We start from the raw sequence: 19,416 nt of genomic DNA on the forward strand, positions 1-19,416 counted from the left end.
GTGATGGGCAATAAGAAAAAAGAATTAGTTTTCCGGAATGCACTGCCTGAAAGATTGGTGGAAGCAGATTCGGTCATAGCTTTCAAAAGGGAATTGATAAATACTCTAAGGGGGAGGGTGGGGAACATTAGAAGAACAATGGGGAAAGAGCAGGAAAGTACAACTAATTGAATAGCTCTAGCAAAGAACCAGCACAGACATAATGAGCTGAATGCCCATCTCCTGTTCAGTATCATTTTATTCTTTAAAACATGTGAACATACAAGTTAGGCACAGGATTAGGCATAACAGTGCGAACCTTCCTCCCATGCCAAGGCACTACCACTCCTGGCCCTGTAACCAGGCAACAGCTGCTCCTGTTCCTGCTCCCAGCAGCCACTTGACTGCCTCAGTGAAGCACACCTGTTACCCAATTCCTCAGTGAAGCACACCTGTTACCCAATTCAGGAAGCCTTGGAGAGCCTTCTCTCTACATGCACAGAGGTGATTTCACAGCTTGGAAACTTGGGCCACCTTAAAATGATTACAGCATCTACATTACTGAATATTTTTGTTTAGTGATGAGCACTTTACAAGGAGGAGGAAAAGGATGGGGAGTGCACAGTCTGGGGAAGATGGGAGAGAACATTTTTGGATAGCTTTTGAGCAGGTTTCTAATGACAGGGCTGGTTGTAGCAAGGGGAAGGAGCTGGACAGAGGTTTCTAGAGGGTTGAACAAGTGAGTAGTGGCAGAATGGATGAAGCAAGGGATAAGGAGTTTAAAAGGAGCAGATGATGTGTTCAGAGTAACGAAGGGTAGGGTTAGACAAATAGGTCATGAGTTGATGTGAAACTAAGAGTGGGAATATGAATATTGGAGCATTGAGAGGATAGAATAGGCCCTGAACACTGCAACTGAAAATGGCATCCTGTGATGTAAATATTACATAGTACTCTTGGCATTTTCGGATGTATGTGAAAATCCTCCCTAGAGTTTCTGAAATATACATAAGTACTTTGTTCTTGGTAATGTCAGCTGTTTACCTTACTCTGGCAAACTCACCAAGAATACTTAAGTAACAGTAGCATAAGCATTTCCATTCTGGGCCTAAACACGAGACTAGTGGGGGAATCTTGAAAAACTGCCTTTTACTGAATGTATTGGTCAGCCTTGCTTTTACTTTGCTATAAATTTCAAGCAAAATTAGTATTAAATTATTTTGCTAGTATTCCTCATACTTAGTTGCCTTGAGGGCATTACATCGTTGACTTTAAATATGGGACTGGAGTCGCATGCAGGGTAAGACTGGCTTGGTTCCCTTTTCTGGAGTACATTAGCAGTACTGAGGAGTGATTTGGTGAATGAGCATAAGCATATCACACCCAGTTTTAAGGTTTTTGACGGTAGAACTGTCATTCAAAATGAAATATACCTCAGAAACCTGCCTAATTTACTAAGTCCACAAACCAGAGACACTAGACTGGTATACATGGCCTTCTGAGGTAATGCACAATTACACTCTTGCCAACTCTGGGAATTTACCTAGATAGAATTTGTAAGGAAAATTTAACCTCATTCATCACATGATAAAACCCAACTTTGTTCTTTTACTATATTGATTAATCTGCTGAAACGCCAATCTTAGTCACGCCTCCATGTGGTTGCTGCAACGAAATGTGAGTTAGGTGTCATCCTTTAAGGAGACAGCTGTTTCAGCCAATAGTGGCTGGTGGGAGGGTGCAACTTCCTTTAACACATGCAGGGCTAGCAGGTAAGATTGTTTTTAAAAGAACTCTTGACCTGTTTAAAGATTAAGCTCCTAATCAGTACTAATAAGCCAACTATCAATCTTTTTTTTAAGAGGGGAGGAGGGGAAGACTTATTACATTAAATCTCTAAATTTGAGCTTTTCTCTTGATTTGAGATGATGGGGTTGGCATTCCTGCAGATGACCAGAAGCTTGGCCAGAGGTTGATTTTAAGGAGCCTCTTGGAGGAAAGAGGTGAAGGGAATTCCAGAGTTTAGGGCCTTAGCAGCTGAAGGTAAGGCTGCCAATTGTGGAGCGTTTTAAAAATCGGTCTTAACTCAGACCTTTTAAGTCGAGGGCTCTATCAAGGAAAAATGCAAGAAAATTGGTCTAAGACATCTGAAGGATTGTAGGTGCATACAAGGTTTGTAAGGAAAAGGTAAGTCTGGAGAATTACTTGAAGTTAGATGGCAAGAGTAGGACAAGAGAGAAGTTCAAACTAGTAAATGACAAATGTTATTTATATTAGGAGGCTCCTCAGTAGTAAATACATGACCAGAAGTTCTTGCAAGTAAAAGAGGCAAATGCCATTATTTTATTAAAAAATCATTATTTTAAGATAATTCTGAATGGATGAACTCAGGTGACCAAAATGACTGGTATTCATGACTATTGTGAACTTTAATGTACTTTCTGAGGACAACATTCTCAAAACTGTTGTGCCGTAACCAAACGTGATGTGTACAAGTGTCTCTTTTGTTTGACGTTTCTTCCTCCTGCTCACTTCTCATGACAGGACCTTTTTAAATAGGGACATGAACATTCAGGTCCTTGAGCTCATCCCTCTGGGACTCCTCTTAAGGCTGTATATGTATCAATTTAATTAATGCAAGATGTATATCGACTCCATTGATTCACCTTTGCTCCATGTCGATTGATGCTCTTACCCAGCAAAAATTGGTCTTGAAAGTTTCAATTGGCCCAGTATTTATTTGTTACCTTGGCTCTCATCCAAGCTGTGTAGTCACACAGTGAATCATGGAATTTTACTGCACAGAAGATATTCACCCTACATGCCTATCCTGGCTCTAAACTATCCAATTAGTCCCACTCCCTGCACTTTCTCATGCACTCTTGAGATCATAGTACATTCTCCTGTACTTCAAACTTCTATAAAGGAATTGGATTATTGCTTCAAATGTGTTTGAGCCTCAGTGTGTTCTCTGATTTCCTTGGTAGCCATTTGGAATATCAGAAAGTAGTTGCTTAATGGTTGCTATCCTCTCAGATGGGTGATATTTTTGAAGAAAAATATATTGGGATTTACCCAGCTGCCTAACAAAGGGTATGAAGGTACTGTAAAATTGAAGCAGCAGGTCAAAAGAATTATCAAGAATCTCATTTCCTCCTCTGGTGGCCAGAATCCAACTCAAACCAGTATAGGATATATGCTCTGTAGGGTGAAGATTCCACGTTTTCATACTAGAGAACCAGAAAACTTGACTTCATTATCATCTCTATAGCACCTAGGTTGGATAGCAGTGCTCCCTTACAGGTCATGGAGCAATTGTGTGCTGCTTGATCAGTTTGCATGACTCGACAGCAAAGGAAAACCAGTGGCTTAAATGATAGTCTTGCAAATGTTGGAAATTATGGGAACATCTTACTACTTTGCATCCCATCCCCAATAATGAGGCAATCATGTGACTTTAAACAAACTTGAGCTTAACAGTATGGTTAGCCCTCTGGGAAAAATCTGTATCTGATTGACTGGTTCATCAGCACTTGTTATATAAAGCATAGGGAAGAGGAGCTGATGCTCACTTTTATCCTTAATAGAATCGTAGATGTGTAGGATATCATGGTTGATTGCCTTAGCAGCGATTTAAAGTAAATTTCATGAGTATCTTTTCTGATCTATGGGTTAATGTGTTGAATCTCCTGGAGATTGCATATTTTGCAAAGAGACAGTCAGTTATCCTTGTGGCATGCAAAGCAACTCCTTGCATAGACTATCTGTGTACAAGTGTGTTCTATTTTCCCCTCATTGTAATGATAACTAACTGGATTCAAGCTATTCCTTACCTACTGTAGCTGTGCACCGAATCAGGCAGTTTCCTCTGTTTTCTTATATGCAGGTTCTATTACTGCAGGTAGTTTTGTTCATTTGACATTTGAGCAGTTTTACACTCGTATAGCAGATACCGTTAACATGCTAATATGCATTTGCTCTGAAATTATATAATGCCAAAGGACAGATTTTCTTTGCTAACACTTCAGGGTGAGAGATTCTACCACTTGACATGTAGCAACAATTGAAGAGATGGCTATAGCTTACCACCATCCCTTATGGGAAAACTTGAGTCAACACATGGTGAATTCCTCACTCTACATGTGTTGAGTTCTTCACGTTGGAAACAAATGCTTGCTCAGTTACTACGACCAGATCTAAGAGCCACTAACTCGCATCTAACCCAATTAAATGTGTGTCTTATTGAATTGTCTGAAAACACTTTTTTGCTCTATGCACAGCAAGCAATTTTCATACCTAGTGGTTGACCATGATGAGTTATGTTTGACATTCAGGGTGGTTCTTGCCTAAAATAGTAACTCATTTGTCACTCTGCTTGAGCAGGAAAAATATATTTGCTGATGTATAACTGCTTTTCTTTTGGGTTAATTTCAAATGGAAGTTTTTCATACAATCAAGTATACTTTTTGACTGTAAAGGAGCAAAGTCAAATGCTTATAATGAAGGACTAGTCAAGATGACGGGTACTTTTGCACTCAAAATTGAAATCAAATTTAAGTTTCTTGAAGAGCTGTTTTGATGTTGATTTCAAGGATAAGTATTAAACCAGACACTGGGAAAATTCCTGTGCTCTCATGGTGGTACGTACGTTATCTGCCTGAGCAGCTAAATGGGGCCTCGGTAATGTTTCTCCAAAGACTTTGCCTTCGAGTATAAACCTAGACTGTGCTCGAGTCTTGGATTGAGGCTTGAATCAGCAACCTTCTGACTTGGACAAGAATCCTGCCAGTTGTACCAAACTGACACTAGAAATGACCACTGCTGTTGTAAATTGTACTTCTTGAATTAAGCATGTTAAATAATCTACCTTTGGTATAGCCTTATTCAGTAACAACTTTTAAGATACATAGTTCCTTCCTTCAAGTGTGTGAACTGGAGCATTTGAAGCTTTTGAGAGTTTGGCTCTCTATTATGTCCTGGGTTTATGAAAAGCTGAAGTGTTAAATCCAGATACTTGGCTAAAAGATACAAAATTTAAAGCGGTGCAGATTAAATTAGATTTCATCCATACCAATGGTAAACTAACATTGTTAATTACTGTACCAAGTGAGAGAGGTGATGGCTCAAAATGAGGGGTTCGATTCCAATTAGCTGAAAAGCTAGCTATATGTCTAACCATAAACTATTATACCAAATTTATTGTTGCTAATAAATGACAACTTCCATGAAATGATTGCATTATTATTGTACCCACTAGTAAATATTTACGTACTTCAAATTATTTTCTGTGTTCTGATTTTAAAACCTGTTTTGTTTCAGTGAATGATAGTGTCTAAAAAGGGTATGTCCCTTAAGGAGAGAGGTGCCAATGTCCAACCGGCCTAATTACAATACAGGGGGGTCACTGCGACGTTCACAGAGGAACACTGCCGGGGCCCAGCCACAAGACGAAGCAACAGGAGGAAGGCAAGTAAAATAAATATATTTTTAAAACATGGCTTTTCTTTTAAACAAGAAAAAGCATCTTATGCTTTTTGTATTCTGACAGGCCCATGGTGGGATGGAAGTTGTCTGTCAGCACAATCAAGTTCCTAGTGGACATAGCCCGACAGAACTGCCCTCATTCAGCCCTAAATGGGCATCTTGACGGAGGGCAGAACATGGTCCATCAGTGAAATGTAAAGTGTTATGATCCCAGCTGATATTACTACTGGACAAGTCAGATCCCAGGGCGGAACCTGGCTTTTGATAGATCTGAACTTATATTTTTGTCTATAGATATTTATTTTTGTTTTGTTTAGAGGGTGGTTATTGAACAGAATCAAAGGAGTCAGCTGATGAGCTTTTAACCGTTTAACCAGAAGAATAAAACATTTATTAAACAGGAAAATATTAACTATTTTACAAGACTCCTTCACCTACAACTATATCTTTACAGATATATACAGATTTATAAGGATAACATGTTACAAAAGCTATCTTATACTCTTTTTTTAAAAAAAAAAAAATTATTTCAGAGATGTGGGCTTCACTGTCTGGGCCAGCATTTATTGCCCATCCCTAGTTGCCCTAATGTTCACGGTAAGTAAACAGTCCATATAAACCAATGGGTGTCCTGTGGTCAGGCACACCACACTCTGAAACCAACTGACAGATGCCACCCCAGATGCTATGGATCTCTCCTCGCTGCCACCCCCCCCCCCCCCAGACGCTTGTCACAGCATGAGCCAACCCCTCCCACTGAACTCCGTCTTTCACATGAGGGTTTCCAATCTCCACTCTCGAAGAACCCGCTTTGAAATCTTCTCCCAAACAACACTTTTTTTCTCAGATGCCTTCCACGAGAACACCACTGCCTCTCACGTCCAGAGGAAAGAGTTACAGACCTTCGGCTGTCCCCTTGGATCTCCTGGCTTCTCACAAGCCTATATTGCTTTAAAAAAGCCCTGCAGCTTTCTCCCTTTAGGCTTGGAGCCTTTCTCTGCTCCAGGTCCCTGTCCTTGTCCTCTGATTGAACTATCCTCTTAGGTCCTTTCCTGTTCCACTCCCTGGTTTTGTGGACTTTCTTCTTTGGTTCATGGAGTCTGCCTCTTACAGTTCCCTCTCCTGGTCCAGCTTCTCTGGAATCCTGACTTCAGCTGAACTAAAATTGTTTTTCTGGTTTTCTCTGTCTCTGTGGGCCCCTTTGCTGGATTCCTGTTGCTCGACAACAACACAGTTTTTTTTCTACCTCGTTTGTTTTAACTTCCCTTCAAGAGTTGTAAAATCTCATTAAAATGCAGGCACACAAACAAAACCTGTCTCCACTCTAAAATGAAACTAGATCCCAGGTTTCACCTTTTTAACCCACAAAAAAATATACATTAAAGCTAAAGCCACCCACAAATACAAATACAACTTAAACTATCTCTGTTTCCTGGCAAAAGTGACAAATTAGGGAAGTAACAAGTGCTCTTGAGGTTAGGAAAGAATGATATTCCATCTTCTATTCAATCTGAGGATTAGTGCTGCATTTATAAACTTTTTCTTTTAAAAGCTAACTTTTACTGGTACCAAATGTAATGAACTCCAAGTGCAAACGTTTTTAATTTAATTTGGACTGCAGTTGGTAAAGTAAGCAAAAATCTATCCTTCGGAAATTCTACTTGCTCGAGGCAATGAAGTCTGCATTATACCATGTCTTCATGGCATCTCAATTCCTTGCATATACTGCATTTGTTTTTAGATTTCATTTTTGTTTTCCTTTGCAATAGGTCACAGTCGGAAGAGAGGAAGCAGAAGCCAATTCCAAGTAGGCCAACTACTAAAGCAACAAAACTGCAGTCAGACACGACCTCTGGACAGTCCAGAGGGCGTGTGTCACGAAGGTATTAGATATTTTGCTTAACAGAAAATTTCATTACCATGTTGGACAGAAGATGGTTAAACTAGATGCCTTACGACACATCAATCTTCCAAAACCAAATTTATTGAAAAATTGCTTTTTAGTACTCTGAAATAAAAATGATGTGACCTCCATAATGCCTTACTAATTAGAATCTCTGTCTACAGGGTACTTGTTCAACTGGAGAATTATGACCACTTATTTTATACAGTCTGTAAATTCCAGATTTTGCAAGTTATTTTAAATTTATGCCCTTGATTGCCTTTTCCTGCTGCTGCTTTACTTGGAGATTGACTCCTGTTCCATGTTTTAGTTTTAAGGGAGCACTACTTCCTGCCCAACTATGTAGCAGATTCATGAACATTGAAGCAGGAGAAAGGAGATGGAAGTGCTGATGAAGGGTAAATTGAGGAAGTAAAGTGTCTCTGAAGGGAGGAGTAGGAATAAAATGCTCCCAAATGAGAGTTATTTGCAAGTAGGGGTATTGAGTAAAATTTGTGACCTTTTACAAGCACTCTACCAAAGCCAGCAACCACTGAAACATTGTTAGCTGTGATGCAATTTGACAATTAGATTTACCAACAAAATGTGACTACATCTATTGTAGCCTGCAATTTCTTAGCAAGAAGAGTAATCTCAACAACTTCTGGAATTTTTCAGTCTCTACTCTATTAGGGATGATTTTCATTATTGACCTCCCAATAGGGAATTGCCTTGTTTTGGAGTTGGTTGGTTTCAGTTTGTGACTTTCTCCTCATCAAAAGTTCAAAATTTTGAATTTTAGCAGAATTTTCAATGCCCTCTTTTTTTTTAAAAGATAAGAGGTATTGGAGTTTATTTTTCTAGGCCAAAGCTGCAGTAAATGCCAGCATCTACATTGTTTTAAGTCTGTCACTTGTATAGCGACACCTGGATAATCTTGATTGCAAAATTAAACCAAGATTGGGTTTATCCTTGCCTGTTGGGAAAATTCAAGGTTGTAATTGAACCCATGGATTTCTGGATTTGATTTCACCAATCATCTGCTAATATAGCTGACATAGACAAAGCATTCCAAAGAAAATTTATATAGCTCAACTCCAGGGACAGTAAGTTTCAATAGGGAAGCCCATTTTACAGTCCTCGTTGGTTCTTCAATGATATTCCATTTAGTTCAACTGGATTAAAAAAGGTAGGTTGCTTACCTGCCAAGAAGAGATCTAAGAAATTGAATGCTTGGAGTAAAACTTCACACTCCGCGCAACATTTTACAATTAAACATGACTGCATATCACAGTCTTTGAAATATACACAGTGCAAGTGGTTTAGATGGAGAACAAAAACAGAATTACCTGGAAAAACTCAGCAGGTCTGGCAGCATTGGCGGAGAAGAAAAGAATTGACGTTTTGAGTCCTCGTGACCCTTCAGCAGAACTGCTGAAGGGTCATGAGGACTCGAAACGTCAACTCTTCTTCTCCGCCGATGCTGCCAGACCTGCTGAGTTTTTCCAGGTAATTCTGTTTTTGTTTTGGATTTCCAGCATCCGCAGTAGTTTTTTGTTTTTATCTCTGGTTTAGATGGAGTCTTTTTTGCCTAAAGCTCAAAGTGCACACGTGCATTTATTACTTGTATGGAAGCAAGAAGTTTGAGAAGTTAACAGCTTCATGTTTGTCAAGATCTTGGCATTTGGAAATTAAAGTAGTTTTTGCAAAATGCTTGCTTTGAAAATCCAGTCTTTGTCAAATCTCTGCTCAGTGATATACTGACTGTATTTAGAGTTGCAAGTATAACCATTACCATAGATGCACAGTAATCTTTCAATATTGCTGTTTCAGGAACTCCAGGAGCTGTAGCTCTTCATCTGTTGCTTCTGTGACACAGCAAGAAGATAGAATTAGGTCAGAACGACCCAAAACTGGACAAACTAAAAGGGACGGCTCCAAAAGCAGTTTGAGAGGCGTGAAACGTGGTCCAAGCCCTGATTACAGTAGTTCAAACTCTGCCTGCTCGGCAAAAAGGGCCAAAGCACTTCAACCCTCGGAGAATCCTACTGAAACACAAAAACACAAGGTGCAAGCGAAGTCCCCAAAGAAAAGGAAGTCTGTGCAAGATCAGCAGATAAGAACTTCCCACGCAGCCTCCACGAGTAAGACCCAGAGTAGAAAACAGACTGGGCCTACTGGTGCCTCCCCCTTTCAAAAAAGGAAAAAGATTGAAACTACAACTTCTGTAAACAGTGGTTCTGTGGCTGACTCGATCAGTGCTGAAGAGAGGTCTGCTAAACCAACCAAGCTGGCTTCAAAATCGGTGACCTCAGCCAAAGCTGGGTGTAGCACTGTCACTGATTCTTCCTCCTCTTCTGCCTCTACATCATCCTCCTCCTCTGCTACTGTCTCTGCTGCTGTGCCTCAAGGAGCCAGGCTAAAACAAGGAAAAGACCAGAATAAGGCTCGTCGTTCCCGCTCAGCCTCTAGCCCCAGCCCTCGCAGAAGCAGCCGAGAAAAAGAGCAGAGCAAAACTGGTGGTTCTTCTAAATTTGAGTGGGCTGCCCGTTTTAGCCCGAAAGTTACCCTACCGAAAGCAAAACTGTCACTCCCAGGGTCTTCCAAATCGGAGACATCAAAACCAGGGCCTTCAGGCCTACAAGCAAAGTTAGCTAGTGAGTTGATGAAATTAATTGATTGTATTTTGGATTCAACAATGTCAAAAATTAACTTTTGTATTCAAGTCCAGTTTTGGAACTATTGACCCCATTTATGTAAACAATTTTGCTATGTGGATGAAATACTGAACTAACCAAAATCGTAAATGGTGAGAGTTAGTTAAACTTGACCATTGTACAAGTTCTGATCCATAATTGTTGCAAGAACAAAATATAAACCTTATTGATGTGTTCTGCTGTTCTTATTTAAAAGCAAAGTGCGCATTCTTCCATATCATGCCTTGGGTAATTTCCTGTACTAAACGTGGCCAATAAATTGCAGTTGTTTGACTTACTCTTAGGAAAACCATTCATTTAAGCACCATAAGGCATTTGACCCTTAAAGATACAATTGTGGTGCTGAGACTTATTGCTGACTGCCAGCTTTCCTAGGTAGAGAAAGGGTGTGAAGTCTGTCCCTTGTTCAGAGTATCTCGTTTTACTGTGTACAACTAGTGTTGAGTCTGTGACCTCTGTTCTACATTTTTGCATTTCTTTAGCCTAGGTAACTAATCTGGATTTTGTGCTGCTAATGTGCCCTACTGAAATTAAATGCTGCGTCAAACCTGAGCTTCAGCCTTTGTAATGTGTTTAAATTAATTTAATTTAAAAATAAATTGAAAATGGAAGCTTGTGTCTTTCACTCCCTGAAATTCTGAACTTGGCCTCAAGTATCAGAATTTTCCTTATGAAATTGCAGCATATTTCAAACACTAACTTGCACAGGGAAAGGTAATATGGCCTTTGAGGCTGCAGTAAGAAAAGCTCCTTAAAAGGATACTTTAAAGTTGTGATGACCTTACTGGTACATTCAACTTAAGACTGAATCGAGGTGGTCCGTTTCTAGAGGAAAAAGAGGGCTCTAAAACACCACACTGACTAGTTACAGAACATTGGCGGTTTAGGAAGTTGTCTCCTTGTGTTAGGTAGAGAATTAAGTGTTATTTTAGAGGGAAACTGGGAAAAAAAAAAGTAAAGGAAATTTGGGACATTTTACAGCCATGCTAATTCATACACCCACATTCTTTTGAGGTGTTCATTTGAACTGTCAAACCACCATCTTGTTACAAACTTATGATATGTAGCAAATTAGTTTGAGCTTTAAGGACACCACTGGATAAGTTAAAATGCAAATTCGTAGTGACATAACTTTGCTGGAAGTCTACTTTAGCATGTAGTGGTAAATATTAACTGCTGATATTCCATTGATTCTGAGGGTATTTAAGTTATTGGAACTGCACAAATATTTTTCCACGATGTATGATTTCACTGATGTCTACTGTTGAACTTTTTAAAGGCTTGAGAAGGTCTACTAAGAAACGGAGTGAATCACCACCAGCAGAGCTCCCCAGTTTGAGGCGGAGCACACGGCAAAAGACCACGGGATCCTGTGCTAGTACCAGGTAATGCTTTTAGGATTCAAGATATGTACAGAACTAGAGTGTAAGCTTTTTTTATTAGTCTGAAGTTAAAATTATATTGTGATCATCTTGAGGCAGCTGAATTGACCTAAAATAGCCATTTTTGTTTTTACTTGTCGGAATACTGCGATGGTACCAAATTACATTGAATTTGTGTTTTTTGTGACTAAGCAGCAGAGACTCGCAAAATATTTGCAGTCAAATTAGTATCTTTATTGCAACAATACTTATGTAAACGCAGGACTTCCAGTTCTTTCAAAAATGAATCAAACCTCATTCTGGATAAAGATACATAAAGCTTTCCATGTGCAAGAACAGACTTGGGGATGTAAATGCAGATTTCGTCAAAAGTTTGTCAGGAAACCATCATATTTTTCATAATCTAGGCTCATGGGTGTGACTGTGGATGGTTCTGTCTGTGTGAATGATTTTAATTGAATTAGAGTTGGATAGACTGCAAGATTGAAATTATCAAAAGAATTGGGTTTAAAGCAGACTTTTGAAATGGAGATAGATAAGCGAGGATGAGGGCTCCACAGATAAGGTGTGAATGAAATTCTGTGAATGAAAAGTGAAGGGGTTGTATGATTTTCAAAGGGATGGTAGGATGTTTACAACTAACCAGGTAATCAAGGCCAAGCAGTATGTTCATTTTTCCCAAAGGTACTGACCATATTGGCAATATGAAAAATTTTTATATATGGAAAAGCAAATTTCCAAAGACACAGAAACATATAGCCTTCCATCCTTCTTTTATATGTGGGGATGACCATGTAACATCTTGAAAGGTACACCGTGTAAAACAGCCTTGGGGAAAAGCCTCTAGACACTTTTGTAGAAGCCTGCTGTGTCCATTAACTAAAGTTGTGTTAAAAGCCTTTGGAATTCCTCAGTTGAATGGGTGCTGTGGTAACCTTGCTGGGTTGCTTATTTAAATTTAAAATCTATTTTGGACTGTTGCCTTTAAAGAGGGTGTGTAGTTGGGAACCAGGTTAATTAGGAATTTTGGGATTTGTTATAATATCAAGTAACTTTAATCTTATGTGTTTGACTTTTTTTTTGTTCATGTTTTAATTTAATTTTAAAATCTCAAGGTGTTGGTGGACTCCATTCTTCTGAATTCAGTGCATAAGCTTTCTCGTAACAAATACAAATTGCAAAATCGTTGTGATAGTGTGGCTGAGCTTTGCCTGGTGCACATCACCTGCCATGTCATAACAAAATTGGGGGCTCTTTGCAGGATTTTAAAAATTCCTTGATTGGTTTGGAGTTGGTGTATCTTAAGGCTACGAGTACGAGAAACATATTGAACTCAGGAGTTGGTGTGAGGGATTTTAAATTGGTGAAACCGCAAAAATGGCTTTATCCGTAGTTAAGATTTTTCTGGGAGTAGAAGATATAGCTCTGATTGGTTCACAAAATGTAACTAAGGTTAAGTTGACAGAATTGGAGGATAAGTTAAGGTTAACCGTAGGGGCAAAGCAAGCAGACATAATTGAAGTTAATAGCACAGCATTTGAAATTGTAAGGGATATCTGAAGCTAGTGAGTCAGTTGAATTAGCTAAGATTCAGTTGCAAATGAAAAAACTTTAGTTGGAGGCGAAAGAAAAGGAATGGGAAAAGGAGAGAGCATTTCAAAGGGTAATGGAAATGAAAAAACTTGATCTTCAGAGGGAGAAATTAGCAATGGAGGAAAGGGAGAAGGGAAGAGAAAGAAAGGGAATACCAGCTTAAAAAGCTGGAAGTCAAAAAAGAGATCTGAGGCTGAGGAAGGTTCTGAGTATGAAATGATCACTTCCAATCTAAAACATAGTGGGGAGATGTTTAAATTTGTGCAGGCTCTTCTGAAGTTTGAGGAAAGGGATGGAGAGGCGTTCTTTATTTCATTTGAGAAGATAGCTAAGCAGATGAAATGGCCTCAAGAAATCTGGACATTGCTTTTACAGTCTAGGTTGCTAGGTAGAGTTCATGAGGTGTATGCATCGCTGTCAGAAGAGATGTTGGTGGATTATGAGGCATTTTGAGTGCATATGAGTTGGTTCCTGAGGAGTACAAACAGAAATTTAGGAATATAAGGAAACAACCTGGTCAGACTTACATTGAGTTTGAGAGAGTAAAACAAGCTAATTTTGACCAGTGGATATGAGCATTAAAGGTAAAGACAACATATGCAGCTCTTGGAGAAGTAATTCTTTTGGAAGAATTTAAAGATTTAGTTCCTTCGGTAGTGAGAACTTGTGGAGGAACAGAGGGTTAAAACAGCAAGGCAAGCAGCAGAGATAGCTGATTAAGTTAATTCATAGACCTAAACCTTGTACCATCACCCTTTTTAAATCCGAGAAGGATCAGAAGAGGGAAGGTGAAAGGAAGGTAATTAGTCAAGGAAGGGAAGGAGCAGTTGGAAATTCTCAGGAAGTTTCTCAGATCAGAAAGGAAGATGCTGAGGGTAGAAGTAACACTTGAAAAATGGGGTGTTTTCATTGTAATAAGGCTGGGCAAACAAAGTCAATGTGTTGGAAGCTACAGGAAGACCCATTGCAGTAATTAGGATCAGGAAGTGCTAGTGGTTTGTTGTACAGGTGAAGCAAGGAAAATCAGTGATAGGTAAAGAAATGGGAATGTGTTCACGATTTACCCAAGGGAGTTCTGAAGAGCAGGTTGCAGAAATGTTTAAAGATTTTGTATGTGGAGGGAAAGTCTTTCCGTGTGTACAGCAGGCAAAGCTACTAAAATTTTAAGAGGCACAGGGGCTGGTCAATTCTTAATGTAATGGGATTGTGATATTTGTTGCCCAGAGGGCATATTGCAGGCAAAAGTGGCAATAAGTGAGATTCATGGAGATGCTAAACTTATTCCATTGTGGAAGGTAAATTTAAAAAGTAAGTGGGAAAACAGGTGAGGTGGTTGTTGGAGTAGTGGAAAAATTACCCATTGCAGGGGTTCAGTTTATTTTAGGTAATGATATAGCTGGGTCACAGATGTTAGTGATGCCAACTGTAGTCGAGCATCCTGTGGAGGTGCATTCAACACAGGTGTTGCAGGAAGAGCATCCTAGTTTGTTTCCAGATTGTGTAGTAACGAGATCACAAACTCTCAGGTTGAAACAAGAGGGGGAGTTTAAAAGGCAGGGGAAAAAGCTGATATTCAATTAGCTGGATCTGCCTTTGAAAAGATTGTGCAGGAAGAAAAGGTTGAAGCGAATGAAGTGGAAGTGTTTAGTTTGGTTATGGTACAGTTACAGCAGAAGGATCCAGGAATAAAGCAGTTATATCAGACAGCTTATTCAGAAACAGAGGCAGAATGTGTTGCAGAATGCTATTACCTTAAAGGGAATGTGTTAAAGAGGAAGTGGAGATTCTCATGTTCCAGCAGATGAGAGATGGATGGTAGTACATCGAATTGTTAAACCATCTGGATACAGAAATGAGATATTGAGAGTAGCTCATGAAATTCAAAAAGGGGGACATTTAGGAATTAGGAAAACACGGGCAAAAATACAAGAACATTGCTATTGGCTTGGACTGCAGGAAGATGTAGTCAAATTCTGTAGAACATGTCACGTGACAGGAGAACCTCGAGCAGTAATTAAACCGGCACCTTTAATTCTGAAGCATTTGAGGAACCTTTTACCAATGTCCTGATTGTGTAGGGCCCCTCCCTAAGATGAAAAGTGAAAATAAGTACTTGCTGACAATTATGGATGCCTACAAGGTTTCTGGAAGCAATGCCTTTACAAAATATTACAACAAAGAGAATTGTGGATGAGTTAACCAAATTCTTTACAAGATATGGGTTGCCAAAATAAATAGTTGGATCAGGGCTCAAATTTCATGTCATATCTGTTTAAGGAAATAATGAGCAGCCTGGGGATGAAGCAGTTTAAATCATCAGCTTATGATCCTGAATCTCAAGGTGTTTTAGAGAAATGGCATCAAACTTTAAAAACTATGATGAGGGCTTGTAGTCAAGACTATCCAGAGGATTGGGATCAGGGAATTTCATTCTTATTTGCTTAATATTAGAGATGCTCTTAATGAATCGACAGGATTTTGAACTTTTTAATTAGCCTATCGTCATGAGGTATGGGGACCATTGAAGTTGATTCAAGAGAAGTTAGTGGATCAGACTTTGGAAACTATTCTCGTGGATTGTGGCAAACTTCAGGAAAGGATTGATCAGAACATGAGAGTTAGCTAAGGAACATTTAAAGATATCACAGCAGATGATGAAGGCCAAGGCAAGATAAGAGGGCCAAAGCTCGTAGTTTTGTTGCTGGGAAAAAAAATTTAGTTTCATTACCAGTATTGGGTGAATCATTAAAGGCAAGGTTTAGTGGACCTTACAGAATTGGAAAGAAACTGAGTGAAGTAAATTATTTAGTAAATACTCCAGATAGAAGAAAGAGGCAGAGCGTGTGTCATGTAAATATGCTTAGGTGCTTTGACAGGGAAGATAACCAAAAGGAGGTCCTAGTGGTAGTAGGCAAGGAGGAAGAGGTAGAAATGAAGGATTCTGAAATTGATTTTCCTCTAATCAAATTGGATAATGAGGGGGTACTTAAAAATTTAAATATAATATTGAGTTGCCTTCCAGACAAGTGTCAGTGATTTGGAGAAGCTATTGTAGTCACACAAAACTATTTGTGGGAATAAACTGGGGAAAAGAAATTTAGCTACACATGATGTAGATGTGGGTGAGATAAGGCAACGTCATTATAGATTGAATTCCGTAAAGTTTTTGCAAGCACAAAGAAATAGAATTTATGCTTAAGAATGACATCACTGAGTCTAGTTACAGTAACTGGAGTTCACCTATTGTGATGGCACTGAGACCAGATGGGCCACAGACTGTGTGTAGATTATCGAAAAGTAAACGCAGTGACGAGTGGATTCAATCCTATTTTGTGGTTGGAAGATTGCATTGAGAAAATGGGACAACCAAAGTTTATCACAAAGATTGACTTGCTGAAAAGATATTGGCAAGTACCGTTATCGGAGAGAGCAAAAGAGATGTCTTTTGTGATGCCAGGCGGACTATGCCATTTGGTATGAAGAATGCACCAGCAACATTTCAAAGACTGATGAACAAAGTAATTGCAGGACTGAACAATTGTGCTGTTTATATTGACGACTTGATAGTTTTCAATCAAACATGGGAAGAACATTTAAAACCCCTGAAAGAACTGTTTGGTTGACTGCAAGAGCTAATTTAGTGGTGAACATGGCTAAGAGTGAATTTGCAAAAGCGCAAGTTACATATCTAGGCCATACCATTGGACATGATAAAGTGGCTTCAAGTGATTTGAAAGTAAAAGTCAACATGAATTTCCCAGTGCCTGCAACAAAACAAGAAGTTTTGAGATTTCTGGGCATGAGTGGGTTTTACTGGAAGTTTGTTCCAAATTTTAGCAATGTGGTTGTTCCATTGACTGAACTACTAAAGGAGAACAAGAAATTTCAATGGACACGGGAGTGCCAGAATAATTTGACAGTTTTAAAAACTGTATTGACTACAACACTAGTTTTGGCAGTACCTAATTATGCCAAGCAGTTTAATTTGGTGACTGATGCAAGATGTATTGTTACAAGAAGATGAAACTGGAACTGAGAAAATGGTGGGATATTCTTCACGAAAACTGGATGTACATCAGAGAAGGTATTAAACCATCGAAAAGGAGACTAGGCCTGGTGTTAGCATTGCAGCATTTCTACGTTTATGTTACAAACAATTCATCAGAAACAATTGTTTATAAAGACCAAAATCCTATAAAAATTTCTGGACAAATTTCGAGACTGAAGTGCAAGGCTGCTCAGATGGAGTTATTACTGCAACTGTTTAATTTACAGACTGCACGTGTGGGTGGACGAGAGAATCTAATTGCAAATGCATTGTTAAGAGGTGTTAAAGCTCAAAGTACATTGGACATTTAAAACCTGGACACTGGACTGAAATGACCTTGGTTGCTACAGAGGACTTGTATATATTGCTATGTTAATGTATGCATGTGGTATGCAATAGTTTGTATATATAGATAAGTGTAGTAAGTAATGTAAGATGGGTTGAGAAAATGAAGCTGTCTTTTAAAATTATGACTATTCATTTTTCCATAAGGACCCTGAAACCACCATATTTTTCTTAATATTATTGTGAGCTTATGGGTGGGAGTGTAGATGGTTCTGTCTGTGTGACTGATTTAGTTGATTTAGAGTCAGATTTCAATCTTGCAGTCTATCAAAAGAATTGGGTGCAAAGGAGACTTTTGAAACGGAGACGGATAAGCTAGGATGAGGGCTCCACAGATAAGGTATGAATGAAATTTGAATTTTTAGAGAAGTGAAGGGGTTGTTTGATTTTCAAAGAGATGGTGGAATGTTACGACTAACAAGGTAATCAAGGTCAAGCAGTATGTTCATTTTTCCCAAAGGTACTGACCATATTGGCAACATGAAAGAATTTTATATTAGGGGAAAGTAAATTTCCAAAGACATGAGAGAGAAACATATATAAAGAAGGAAAGAAGGCTATGTGGGGGTGGCTGTGTAACATCTTGAAAAGTACACCGTGTAAAGTAGCCTTGTGGAAAGCCTCTAGCCACCTTTTGTAGAAGTGTGCTGTGTCCATTAGCTAAAATTGTGTTAAAAGCCTTTGGAATTCCACTGTTGAGTGGGTATTGTGATAACTTGCTGGGTTGCTTATTTAAATTTAAAATCTATTTTGGTCTGTTGCCTTAAAGGGAGTGTGTAGTTGGGAGTCAGGTTAATTAGGAATTTTGGGATTTGTTTTATCAAGTAACTGTAATCTTATGTATGTGTTTGACTTTTGTTCATAGATGTCTTAATTTAATTTTAAAATCTTAAGGTGTTAGTGGACTCAATTCTTCTGAACTTAGTGCATAAGCCTTCTCGTAACATACAAATTGCAAAACCATTGTGATAGTGTGGCCAAGCTTCCCTTATGGAGTTAGTCTGCCTGGCACAGATCACCTGCCATGCCATAACAAGTTTGGCTTTGTGGCTTGTTTATAGTCTTTGAATATGAAAGCCTAATATGAAATTGTGTTTTGCCTGAATTGAAAAGGCAGGCTTGTATCTCAGGGGCTCAATATTATTTGAGGAATAAACACATTTCCTTGAAATCTGCCTGTTGTAATTTCAGTAACTATTATCAAAGAAAACGGCTTCCTAACTACCATTCTTGCTCTTCTGGTAAAGTGCTTGTGTAGGATTCAGGTTTTTTTAGCAACTTTATAAATGCTCCTCCTTGAGTCTACGTTTGTGTGGTGGCATATGCATTGGAGTTGGACTGTAGAATCTCTGGAGGGTACAGACCTTTGTCATTCTCTTCATCTATACACTCAATGCTGATTTATTTTAATTCACCTGACAGCTTTCAAATCTATTGGATTGTCATTTTTAGCACAACTTTCAACAATTTCTATTGAATAATTGCCTCCGCCATGTTGCCACACTTATTCCATCATATCATCACCACCTCCAATGCCATTCTATCCTTCCCATGCAATTTCTGTCCCAGTCCTCCCATGCCATCACCAACCTGCTCTTGGGATCCCCATCCCTCAGAAGCAATTTCTCTAGCCCGGGTAATTTTGTTGTTGAGCTCACCTTACCTTCTGCTGTTTTTGTTCTGCACCATTGCCACTAACTGACAGCAGCAGATACGTCATGTGCTCCAATCCTCAGCATGCCCCACCTGTCTCTGAGTACGTCAGGAACTGTCCACCAAATAAACCCACGAACGGACATGCTCTGTAAACTGGTGAATTAAAACAGTCCAATCAGACAAAAACTGAGTATTAGAGATAGAAAGCTGGTTTGGTTTCTCCCAAATGGCTGCTTTGCATATTGAACTCCTTTGTGTGATCCAGTGGTCTAGCTTCTGCTGTTCTTTTTGTAAGTTGATTTACACTGCTGTGGTAAGGTGACCTTACAC

General features: G+C 39.1%; 1 protein-coding gene across 10 annotated transcripts in view; it reads left to right on the forward strand.

Annotated features, from left to right (window-relative positions):
- The window catches only part of trip12 (thyroid hormone receptor interactor 12), a 150,916-nt gene that overhangs the window by 36,545 nt on the left and 94,955 nt on the right, over positions 1-19,416 (forward strand). For all 10 annotated transcript variants that reach the window (XM_078564172.1, XM_078564171.1, XM_078564174.1 and 7 more), the window contains 4 exons: positions 5,299-5,445; positions 7,233-7,346; positions 9,179-10,002; positions 11,342-11,447. In XM_078564172.1, the coding sequence (XP_078420298.1) occupies positions 5,348-5,445; positions 7,233-7,346; positions 9,179-10,002; positions 11,342-11,447 (1,142 nt within the window). In that variant the 5' untranslated portion in view covers positions 5,299-5,347. The remainder of the gene's footprint in view (positions 1-5,298; positions 5,446-7,232; positions 7,347-9,178; positions 10,003-11,341; positions 11,448-19,416) is intronic.

The sequence above is a fragment of the Cetorhinus maximus genome, chromosome 19, assembly GCF_964194155.1.
Source record: "Cetorhinus maximus chromosome 19, sCetMax3.hap1.1, whole genome shotgun sequence".
Lineage (NCBI taxonomy): Eukaryota > Metazoa > Chordata > Chondrichthyes > Lamniformes > Cetorhinidae > Cetorhinus > Cetorhinus maximus.